The following is a 12,459-nucleotide window of genomic DNA, read 5'->3' as shown; positions in this document are numbered from 1 at the left end:
TGTTCCACCCCTTTTCCACCATTTTGGTCTTCGTCTTGGACAAAAAGAGGCCCCGCAACAAGGCCCCCTACCTGAACACCGACTCCCTCCTGATATTTTACAAAGCTGTCTCACCAGGACCGGCATGCCCTTTCTCTTTTTTCAAATCCTTTTTTCTCTTTACTTCTTATTCAAATTTGATTCACTGGCATGACCATTGTTAAGTATTGTCAAAGAATGTCGTACAATGTTCACAAAATGAGTAAAAGCTAGCAAATGGTTTATGCATTACACACTACGTACACTATGCATGCAACACTACTTTTACATCTCCATACTATCACAGTAATAATTCATTTTTGTGTGTGCAGGAAGAGATCAGTCAACTCAGCTACTCAACATGCATGCTCCTCACTGGTTCAGCTGGAAGAGCACTCTAATGCATGTGCTCTGTGCTCTTACAAATTTACAATCCCAAGAAAGCCTGAAAAAAGTTTTTGTGAGCATTTTACATTGGAATAAATGAAGTGCAAACATGGCACATGATATCCAGTACATCCAAGGTTTCTCTATCTCTAGCTGGCACAAGTGACACAGTTTCCTCTGGTCAAATTTGTCTGTGTCCCCCATTTTTAATTGCCGGGTTGTGGTTGCTAAGTGTGCATTTCGTTTATGTCTTTTTCAGTCTGTCCCCCTCTCTCTCTGTTTAGCAGTGCGCTGTGGTGATGGGCGGCCATTGGATGGCTTGTTGAATGAACTCTGTGGTTGTGCTGACAAATCAATGATAAAGAGTAATGACATCAACAATGTAATGTATCTCCTTGTGCTTTCATTGACTCTCCCTGTCTTCCCCCTACTCCCCTCTTAATGTTTATGCCACCTTGGTTCCTTGACTTCACATTGCATCATAAACAGTGTTTCTATCTCTTTATGTTTGTCATTATACATATCTTTTATCTCTATCATTTGTTTCTCTCTGTTGGTCTGTCTATCCTCTAACTTTGTCCTCTCTCCCTCTCTCTCTCTCTCTCCATCTTTCTCCCTCTCTCTCTCTCTCTCTCTCTCTCTCTCTCTCTCTCTATTGATCCAGTCATAGTTTTCTCAGTCTTCACAGTACTGGGCCGCTCTAATCAATACAGATAATTGTCTGCTCTCTCTTGATGCCAAACATAGTCTCCCCTCTCTCCCTTTTTATCAATGAACCCTGGTCTTCCCTCACCCCTCCTCACCCGCCCAGCCCTCTCCCCCTCCAGACGGGGATTCCCCCTCCCCTAATGACGGGAGATAACCTGCTTTCTTTACCGATTTTCTCCCACCCACCCTCCCCCACACACATCCCTGCCTCACCCGCTACCTCACTTTCCTCCCTTGTTCATCGATTACCGTGAGAGTCGGGGCCCGGCCTGCCCGCCCTACAGATGTAAACACACACAGCGCTTGTGTTGTGGTTTAGTTGCCATTCAACCATTCCTTGTGTGTGGGCCTTTGATTAATCAGCAGGATCCAGTGGTTTTTGCCTGGATACAGTGGCTTTTATGACTTCAACCCCTGATGATAAAGATGATGTTATGTGTTCACTGTCTGCCCCGTAGCCTGTCACTGGCAAAATCTTTTCATTTGGGGATTCAATCCAGACATACCTGGCCAATTGAATGTTGCCATGCCAATTTTACCAGAATTTTATTTTCCATTTTTATTAGTCTCATTGGAAGTACAGCTTCAAATGAAGCAGTTACTACAGCCTGAATTCTTGACCAAGTAAAATTCTATATTAAATTTAAAATATTTAAATCTATTGCAAAAAACAAAACAAAAAGTACAGCTTTAACAAAGCTGTACAAATACGATTCTGTCAGTTTTATTCACGTAGCCCAAATGGAAAATTTAGGCATTATAATCTGTGCAGCATCCTCTGAAATTACCTCCTTTATCAAGTAAGGAAAACGTTTAACATAAAAAATGGGAGGAGGGATGAAAAGAGATGCAAGTGTTGTCTATACAGAGCAATAATAGCAGTATTTGAATTACAATGTATGGAAAAAGAACAAATATTTTAAGTAAATTAAATGCATAAACATGAACTTTTTATATTTATTCAGTATATTTAAGTATAATAAGCCACAGAGTTTCAAGAAAAATATTAAAGAGTGAAGACTGGAGTGAACAAGTGCATATGCACTGTAGGACTCAGTGCAGCATTCATATTCTGTCTCTACATATGAAATCCTGTGTGTTTAATAATGCATCCGCCCATCCAGCCAACAAGGCAGGTTATAGGCCTGCAGGTTGCTGTGCTGTGTGTGTGTGTGCAGGTGAGTACATGTGTGTCTATCTTTCTAACAATCAGACATGTAGCATCCAGCTCAAACCCCTGATGTATACTCTATCACTGAACTCAATCTGGAGCAGCATATAAACCACACAAGCAATATCAATGACAAAATATATATAGTATATGTATTCAATGTTTACACAAATATGTCATATCCACTCACATCTGCTGCAACTGATAGCTGGGTCCATGCCATGTTTCTGTTTGGTCTTTTCCACAAGAGAAGTAAGTGAGATGAAGTTCAGAAAGGTAGAAACCATTTCAATCACGACGTACGCTGAATATAAAATGATTTGCTGTAATCTGGGGAAAACGATAGAAGCAAGAGTCAATCGTGTATTAAAGCTTTATGGATGTTTTTGTGCATCAGTGTGTTATCTGTATGTGGATGTGGGTGTTAGTGTTTGTTTATGAGCGGGCTAGCATGTGTGCATGTTTGTATATATCTTATAGAATCCTAGGGGTTGGAACAGGTACGCTGTACATGTGTGTAATCAGACTAAGCAGGGCTTAGAAGGCCAGCAGTAAGATGGAGAAGAGAAAACAATGCTATAGGGACGTGAGGCTGTGGAGTGATATTGTCCTGGAGGGGATGGAAGACAGCACGATCTTCCTTGCCCCCTGGGAGTTGAACCTACAAACCCTAACCTTCCTTTAGCCCTCTGGTCATGGACTTGAACCCTGTAACCCCCTGATGGACAATCTGTTCCTCTCCCCTGCCTTGCTGCAGTGCTCTGCATGTCATTAATGGATAAATAGGCTGTGTGTGTGTGTGTGCGTGCACATGGACACCTCCATGTACGAGTCAAGTGTTTGGTCAGTTGGCTTTGGCTTTGACATTGTGTTTTGCCCCCATTTTTTATTCAAAGCTTGCCCAACAGCTGAGGTGAAAGAAGCCTGGAGTGAGGCAATTTCCCTAGTTTTTGTCACTTCTTTGAGATTTGTGCTTTGCAAACCTGCATGAAATCTTTTTTTTTTTTCAAAATTTTGTACTTAATGAAATAGTCCAGTGAAGTATGGAAGACGTGGGCTTTTTTTTGTTTCTCAGTGGATCCTAGCTCTCCTGGTGTCCCTTTTACAAGGACAGAAGCATCAAGGTTTATGCATGCTTGGACCCAGCTCATTCTTTACCTGTGACCAAAATCATTCCCACCTCGGAAAAAATGGACATGCAGTAGGGAGGAGGACAGGAGGGGGGCTGCTGATGAAAGATGGAAAGATGAGGAAGAAAGAAAGAGGACAGGGGCTGATATATTCCTTTTAGCCATTTTTTTCTTCTGTATTTCTCTATTTCTTCCCTTGTTTGTGTTTGTGGGCTCTGCTTATCAGATCCAAGCTCCATTCAGGGCCTCAGTCAGGGGAAGAAGCCAGACGCCTCCATCTCTTTTTCATTCAGTCTCTCTGTCTCTCTTTCTCTCGTGCTTTCTCGTGCTCTCCCTCTCCTAACCTTTGAGAATAAGAGCCTTGAATTTGAATTTCAGAGCGAGCTAGCGAGCAAGAGGAGGGTTTTTGAGGGAGGAGGAGTGGGTGAGGAATAAGGGGAAGAGAGGCTGGTGGAGGGGGTAGAGAGGGGCTGTTGGAGCTGCGGTCGTTGAGAAAGAGCCTGCTCAGCGCGTCCCTTGCCTCCCCCCTCGGAGGGGCCCCGATCGATACAAACTCGGAGCAATAAAGCTTTCCCCCTGTCATCTCTGCAGAATACAAAGCAGAATAGAGAGAGGGAGAGAGAACGAGAGGGAGAGAGAGAAAAAGAGAGAGAGAGGTGAAAAGCTGTTCCGCTAGCCAGACCAATTTCCTAGCCCCCCTCCCCTTGTTCGCTTCACCACCACCTCCCTAACACACCATCACCATCACCACCACCTCTATCACCCCATTCCTTTCCTCCTTCCTTTTTTTATCTATCACTCTTTCACTTCTTTCCCTCTTTGCACAATATACCCCCGATGACTGTATTGCTGAACAGCTATCTCTCCATAAAAAATAAAGCGTGAATTAAGTATACAATAGATTCCCTGTTTCCCTAACAGTCTGAGAGGAAGATAGAAAGGGGGAGATGAGGGAGGAAGAGTGGCAAACTAGCGATATGAGGTGGAAAGAAGTAGCTAGGGAGTGGGATAGATGCACAACAGAAAGGAGAGATAGTTACAACCAGTGGTATGGGGTGGGGGTGTATAGGGGCAAGGTAGAAAAAGGTGGAAGGGACAAGGGAGAGGGATTGTACCCAGAGAAAGATGGATGTAGCGATACAGGTAGAGAGGAGGCGGAGGAATATTAATGAGCCAGAGGGGGTAGGAAGAGGAAGAGGCAAAATATGTGGGGATGGGTGAGGGACCTAGCGAGAGAGAGAAGAGAGAGAGAGGTGAAGGGGTCAAACAGCAATTCCTTGAATTGAGAGCCAATTACTGTAATTGTAATCTGGATTCAAAGCATTGAGACACAGCAGTGACAGGCTCACACAAGCAACTGCGCACACAAACATGCACGCACACAATAGACAAAAAGCAGTGTGTATGTGTGTACCTACATCTCTGCATGCTGTGGTGATTGTCCTGTGAAACTGCAGATGTGCATGCATTGTGTGTGTGTGTGTGTGTGTGTGTGTGTGTGTGTGTGTGTGTGTGTGTGTGTGTGTGTGTGTGTGTGTGTGTGTGTGTGTGTGTGTGAGCGCGTGCACACACATCCCTGTCTCCATTCTTCTCCACTGAATGGCAGTGCAGGAGTCAGCCTGCCAATCAACTATTGTACTCTTGTCAATTTAATAATATTTCTGAGCGTTTCTCAGCGCTGACCTCCACAGCATTACAGCCATCACTCTATGTGTGTGCGTGTGTTTCTCTGTTTTTGTGTGTGAGCCTGAATGTGTTCCTATATATTTCTCTGTCTTTCCCTCTTTCACCTCAGTCTAACCCCCCAACCCTGCCTCCCTCTGTCTCCCTCCCCATTCGCTGTCTCTTATTCTCTTCTTTATTAGAAGAAGATAGTGCGAATCCTTCATGTCTCCCTCACTAATTCTCTTCGTTATTGTCCCTCAGTTCAGCCAACTTGTGTCCTCCTTTCTTTTCCCACCATGATCTATATTACTTGCTTTTTTAAACTCATGCGCCAGCTTCCTTCCTATGCTTTTGCTTTCTCTCGTTCTTTCTTTGACTCTATCACCTCACATCCTTATCTTTCCTACTGTATTTTTCCTTTGGACCACATCCCTCCATCACTTTATCTTAAATTCTTTGCTCTCAACCTAACTCCCTCTCTCAATCTGTCTTTTTTTCTTTCCCGCCCTGCTGCTGTCCTCTTTTCTAGCCAACTCTTCCTGTCTCATTTTCATCCTTGTCCCTTTTTGCTTTTTCATCATCATAGGCTCATTTTGTCAACTCTTTGTCCCTCTATCATTCCTCACCCTCTCTCGCTCCATCCCTCCTTCCTCCCTCATCTCTCTCTCCCTCCCTCCACCCTATTCGTTCCCTGGGGAGGTCAGTAATAATGGTAGTGATGGAGTGAGAGAGGGAGGTGCGATTATTGTCTTGTCGGGAGTCAGAGGAATCGATCGGCCCAGAAATATGAGGCGCGAGAAAGAGCCGCTGTGTCAGATACAATAACCACCCGCTCCCGGGGGCTTACAGACATACACACACACACACACATACACACACACACACACATACAAAACACAACATACAGACACGTACCCATATTCGACACGAACATACACATTTATTTGGTTCGACGCAAGTGCAGATACTGACATGCAGACACACACTCGTACCATCTTTCTTTTTCATTAACACAACACACAAACATTCGTCTTCTTCTGTGGTGGAGGAGTGTGAGGCTGCCCAATCATCTACATGCTCTGATCTCAGATAACGCACAGAAGTGGATCTGTTCTGATCATTCTTCATGCACAGATAAAGGGCAAGGCGAGGAAAATCGCTCACACACCTTTCACTCACGTAGCTATAAACAGACATAAACGCATACATGCACGCACACGCCACACACACACACACACACACTCGCACTGAGACCTTTCACTGCTGTTGCCTGGCAACGTGGCCGAGTGTCCAATCCGAGCCGAGAACAGTGGCCAGTGATGTCACAGCTGCTGCTGACCAGCAGGTCTGAGAGAGAGAGAGAGACAGAGAAGAAGACAAAGTTTGAACTGATGAAAAGAAAAGGGGAAGGTCGCCAAAAAAAAAGTGGGGAGATGATGAGAGGGTTTGAAGGAAAAGAGGCAGAGTAGGTGAAAAACAGGCCGAGGTGACAAAAAGGACAATTAGACAAAAAAAAAGCCCCAAAATTTGTATTTATGATAGCTGTATTACTCCTTTCTGTTTGTATTTTCCTAGGCAAAAAAATGAAGTCTAATTCTACATAATAGCCTTCTCTGTCAGTGTCTGTGAACAGTTTATTATAGAGTGGCCTCAGTGCTCCTTGAGCCGGTGACGAAGGCCGCCAATCTCTCCCTGCAGACCCTTTACTCCTTTGCCAAAAGAAGAAGAAGAAGAAGAAGAAGAGGAGAGGGTGAGATGAGCGAAGATAAAGATTTGAGCTTCAACCTTGGGAGCGCCGTGGGAGAGAGCGGTGTCTGTCTAGACAAACCCGGCTCCCTATGGGCTGCCGAGATGATATAGAGAGGAGGGGAATGGTGTGAAAGAAGGATGGAGGGGCAGAGGGGCCAGAGGAAAAGGAGCAATTGATAGGTATTAGGACAGGAGAGGAATAGGTGTTGTAACGGTGTAGGTGGCTGAGATGGCGCTGGTCCCAGGGTAGCCAGCAGTGTGAGTGTGTTTTAGCCCCTGCTGCTTCTCATACAAAACCTCAACCTCTGTAGTCTCCACAGTGCTAGACCTACTGTTTATAATCCTGCAACTCCTCATGGGTCTACACCTGCACTCACACACACACACACACACACACACACACACACACACACACACCTATACATAGACTTTATTTTAACTCTCTCACCTTGTATAATAGAGTCCTGCTGTTGGACTGCGTATAGGATTTGTTGGGTCCATCACTGTACCATGCTCTGTCCTCGTCTATAAGAAGAGGAATATGATGGATTATATGAATTAGAGCCAGTGTGTGCTCCAGGCCTGAGGCTGCACTAGATATAGGAGGGCCGAGCCATAGAGGATACTGAACTGGTTTGGAGACCTCAAAATTGTCCCTGCAATGACCCATTATACACACTGTCTCCTCCCACCTTCTTTACCCCCAGCTAACATGCTTTCTCCAATCTCTTTATTCCTCTACCCTTATTGCCCACCTTCATTCCTGTCACTCTTTCTCAGTCCCCCATTTCTTTCTTTTTTTCTTTACTGTTCCTCTGTTACTCTTTTTCTTTCTCTTAGTAACCCCCAATCCTGCCTCCCTGCCTCTCCCTCATGCTCTGACAGTGGAGTGATTGATGGTGCTCTAGAGGCCTCAGCCTCCTCCCATCCTCCTCCCTGGAGCCCCACTATCAGATTGTGTGCATGTATATATATATGTGTGTGTGTTTTTATTTAGTTACAAACATAACTTCTAGTGGTGACCAACACACTATCTGCATGAACATATTCCTAAATAAAAACGAGTAAAAAAAATACTCAGCTATTCATTTGGATTTATTTTATTTTCAGTGTTGATCATATTAAAAAAATATCACAGTGCTGTGTGGCTTAAGTTGTGGTACATTTGCTGCTGGTCCAACATCATCTCAATGATGATGCTGGAGTGTTGCTAGGTCAGGTCTCCATGGTAACCAAGGTTCAGACCTCCTTGGGACAGCAAGGCCCCCCATGGCCGTGAACTGTACAACACACTTACACAAAGCACACAGATTCACCAGCCATCTATTGGGGCTACTCAAACAACTACTCAAACACCTACACACACACACACACACACACACACACACAAAGAGAGACACTTTGGTACTTATGTTGGTGGATTGGGGTTTGAACAAAGGTCACGGCCAAAGCCAGGCTGCCCAGATGACCTGTGACCTGGACAACCGCCTCCTCCCCGACATGCAGTCTGTCACTGTCCTTGGACAAGCCCAGCCAGTCCACAAAGACACTCACTCACTGTCCCCACTGATTACTTACAGATAGACTAACAAATATGCAGCCCGCGCTCTAATGAAGGCAGAAACATTACCATGCACATAGTCTTGACAGCCAATTGAAATTTTGTCAGAGGCCTTGAGTCTTGTGGGTGTCCAGCCTGTACCTTATGTTTCGGACTGTGATATTATGTGTTCGTTTGTATTGGTTTGATAATTTTCACTGTCAGTTCAACTGCAGATTATATTCTAAATGAATCAATAAATTGTTTAATATGATAAATTAGGGAGGGGACATATTTTTCACATTCTTTGTTTCATTTGATCATCAGACTAGGTCATCAGTTTACTATCATGTGAAGCAAAGGAAATCAGAAAATCTTCATATTTTAGAAGCTTGACATTTGACCCGTTTACTTGAAAAAGATCAGAACGTTTCAATAGCTTAATGTCATTTTTCATTATCATTTCACCGAGATGCGGCTCTTTTTCAGTTACTTTTGTGCATGTGAGTTTGTGGGGAAAGTCTTTATGCATGTGACCAACGTTTGTTATCTTCATGGTATTGATGATATGATTAAATAGTCAGAGCCTGTGTTTGTACTTTAGGACAGATTAAAAACAAGAGCCACAACAAAAACATGTCTCTGTCTCACAGCACCTCCAGTGCAGCGCTGAATCAACTTGTTCCTGGAGTACATCGGGCTGCTGTAAATCACCACATAAAGTATTTATAAGGTTAAACTTGGGAACTCTGCTGCCGTTAGCTTTTGAATTAGTGTACTCGGACCAGGGGAGAAGGACGGGGCGGGGTGGGGGGTGCTGATGAGCGGTCTACCACGATTTCTCTCCCGTGGCTGGAGCCTGTTCAGGTTAAGACATTCAACAGTGCCACCTTGCGGTCACTCTATGCTACTGCCAGATGATGAGCACACCGACACGTTGAAATGTGGAAATCCAGGTAGCTACTACATCTGCTGAAACGTGATTTTTTTTTCAAGCCGCGTCTTGTAATCCTAGTGGGTGACACTGATAATGGCTCCTTCGTGTGTTGTGCAAAATGTTCCACGTTGGTGCCACATCTACCCATCACGCGTGCAGATTGTCTCAGTGGGTTTCTGTGGTGTATCACAGTGCAGCCCACAGTGTGGCGTGGTCAGTGGTACTGTGACTGACTTTTTCCTTCCGCTCGGCTTTGAGTGGAGCCGAGTCTGTCAAATTTAGCTGAGGATGTCTCACATATTCTCCTGTCGGTGTCGACCTCCCTCGACAGACCACCTTCTTCCACCCACTGCCCTACTTCTACCCTTTAATCACACATAAACAGGCAGAGATGCTGGTAATTTATGTGAAACGCAGCAGGGTGTGAGAACAAATTAAAACAACGTGGAATTGGGAAACAATTAAGTTGAGTTTTAAATACACAACGGATCCCGTTCGTACACAAATCTTCAGTCAGGATGTCAAGACTGCAGTTTTTCTCTTGCATATGTGAGTAAGTGAGCGTGTTTGTGTGAGCTACTGTTTCCAGCCGCGCCATCACTTTCCGACGGCACCAGTCATCCCCCTCTTTTTCACCTCATCTATCTGTTCAATCTCCTCACTCACTCACCCTCTCACCCTCCCACTATTTAACCTCTTGCGTGTCCCCCTTTCTTCTTCTTCTTCTTTTTTTATATCTTGTATTCTTCTCTCCTGTGCGCTGAGTTCCTACTCTTTTGAGGCTTACTTCCTGTTGTGTTGCAGGATGTGGGGAGGAGGTGTGGCCTGGGGGGTGTGGACTGTCATGAGTGTGTGTGTGTGTGTGAGAGAGAGAGAGAGAGAGACAGAAAGAGAGGGAGGGAGAGTAATTCTCTCAGCCATATGATTTAATACACTCCTCCTTTTTGGTTAGAGAGCGACAGAGAGAGGGTGAGTGAGAGTTTGTCTTTAGGCAGCGCACACACACACACTCTCTCTCTCACACACAGATATGACCAAGACAGCAGCAATAGCAGCAAAGGACTTCTCCAGTATGTGGTTGCCAGGTGAGTGACTGTCTGTGCAGCTCTGTGTTTTTTTTTCTGGCCTTCATTTACCAAGACCAATTAAGCTTTGCTAAAGGGAAAGGGAATTGTGTGTGTGTGTGTGTGTGTGTGTGTGTGTGTGTGTGTGTGTGTGTGTGTGTGTGTGTGTGTGTGTGTGTGTGTGTGTGTGTGTGTAGGTGTGTGTGTGTAGGTGTGTGTGTGTGTGGAGAGAGAAAGAGCTGTGTCTCTGCTGCTGATTAAAGCCACCGGGTCTAACAAGCTCAGCTAATTAGAGAACATCAAAGGGTGAGAGGTGGTACGCAGCGAATGATGTGAGGGGATGGAGGGATGGATGGAGGGATGGATGGATGAGTGGACGCCTGTCGCAGGCAGAGGGAAAGGTCAGACACCTCACCATCTCGTAGCAAGTGTGCTTCTGCGTGTGTGCTTAAACTGAATATTGAATAGCAAATAAGCTTCAAAGCAGTTCACCAAAAGTTTTTTGTAAAATACTGTAAAAAAGCTTGTGTTCCACCAGTATTTTTATAAAGTGTAATTTTTCTTTCATTTGTTGTCATTAACACCTTTTCTTTTTACTGATAAGCACCGCAGCATTTCTGTTCACTCTACAGATGTTTTGCTGAAATGGTTTCTTCCTATGTAACTTTGAAATTGTGTTAACTTTGTACATGCCTGCGTGTGTGTGTGTGTGTGTGTGTGTGTGTGTGTGTGTGTGTGTGTGTGTGTGTGTGTGTGTGTGTGTGTGTGCATGATAAAAGGCTGCACTGATTATTTTCAAAGTTTAAATTCTGTAAGTCAATTTTAAACACATTTTGATGTGCTTAGATTCAAAGATAATTGTTTTTTTCTTTTAAAGACAGATTTGCAAAAGAGTAAATGCTTAAAGTGATTGTCATTCTTTGTGTTTCAACCTAATTTTTAAAAAAATGCAAGGAAGTACAATGTGCCTCTTTTTGCCCCACGGCCTCATTTTGGTGGTCAATTTTCTTTTCAAGGCTGAAAGAAGTGACAGATACGGTCTCAGTTGACTGACGACAAGTCTCATAGTAAAGCACAGTGGGCTGTTGGCTGACTCACCAATTACTAGAAATCCATTTTAAATGTCAATTAGCTCATATTCCTCACTCTTCGCTGTCATGATGCAGTTTGTTTTTTTTTTAAATTACAAGTGTCTTTGATTATCTATTATCTAGGGTGACTCATGGTCTAAAACTCACCGAGGCCCTTCTTAACCTGTTGTGGTCTCTGCTGTGACCTCAGAGAAGTCGCTCTGGCTAAGGTCAACCATCCTGCTACTAATATGTGAGCCAAGTTTATTTACCTGCTCTGCAGTTGTGTTAATTTAAAAAAAGAATATTAAGACTGTTAAGTGTTGAATTTGGCTCCATGATAGTTTAGTTAATATAGTCCTGCTTGCTTTCGCTCACAACCTCATTCATTTGATTTAAGTGCATCAATGCAATAACTGAAAAAATATTTTACATTGTACCATAATTGTGCATAAAGTTAAAGCTATCAGACATTTTCTGTCAGGTCAAAATTAGCTCATGACACATTATGTACTGTCTTTATTTCTGTTTAGGCAGTGTTGTCTGTGTATATTTCAGCGACATTTGGTTGATAAGGAGTTTTATGAGTTCCTATTTAGCATTTAAATAATTTTGGAACTGAAAATAGCTTATATTTGACAGAACAACCAAGAATGACAGCAGCACAGACTATTCTGAAATGTCACGGACGTGGAGGTCAGCCAGCTGCTGTGTGACATCACATATTTTACTTTTATCTCCTCACTTTGTTAGATTTTTCTAGTTCTTTCTTTATTCTTAAATCACTATAATTATTATTTATTTTTTGTCAGAATAATAAAATGAAAGACTCTAACTTGTTACCCCATTTTCATACTTTTGTGCAGTTGGTGTTGTGCTGGATAGCCGACTCTTTGACACTTAGTTTTAAATGGAAAACATTTCTTTGCAGTCAAAATCGGCATCATAAAGCAGCGCTTGCTTTTTCAAATCCGTAGTTAGTAAGTTTGATCAATCCAGTTTCCAGACACCCCCCTTGGC

At 43.6% G+C, this 12,459-nt stretch overlaps 1 protein-coding gene across 5 annotated transcripts in view; it reads left to right on the top strand.

The window, feature by feature from the left end:
• Positions 1-12,459, top strand: part of pou2f2a (POU class 2 homeobox 2a) — a 64,405-nt gene that overhangs the window by 32,939 nt on the left and 19,007 nt on the right. The window contains exon 1 of one of the 5 annotated variants that reach the window (XM_035950860.2): positions 10,249-10,390. The exons of the other annotated variants lie outside the window; for them this stretch is intronic. Within the exon in view, the coding sequence (XP_035806753.1) occupies positions 10,336-10,390 (55 nt within the window). The 5' untranslated portion in view covers positions 10,249-10,335. Of the gene's footprint in view, positions 1-10,248; positions 10,391-12,459 lie in introns of those variants that run through there. 5 annotated transcript variants of the gene reach the window in all.

The sequence above is a fragment of the Amphiprion ocellaris genome, chromosome 9, assembly GCF_022539595.1.
Source record: "Amphiprion ocellaris isolate individual 3 ecotype Okinawa chromosome 9, ASM2253959v1, whole genome shotgun sequence".
NCBI classification, from domain to species: Eukaryota; Metazoa; Chordata; class Actinopteri; family Pomacentridae; genus Amphiprion; species Amphiprion ocellaris.
This window is presented reverse-complemented; position numbering and strand designations above follow the sequence as displayed.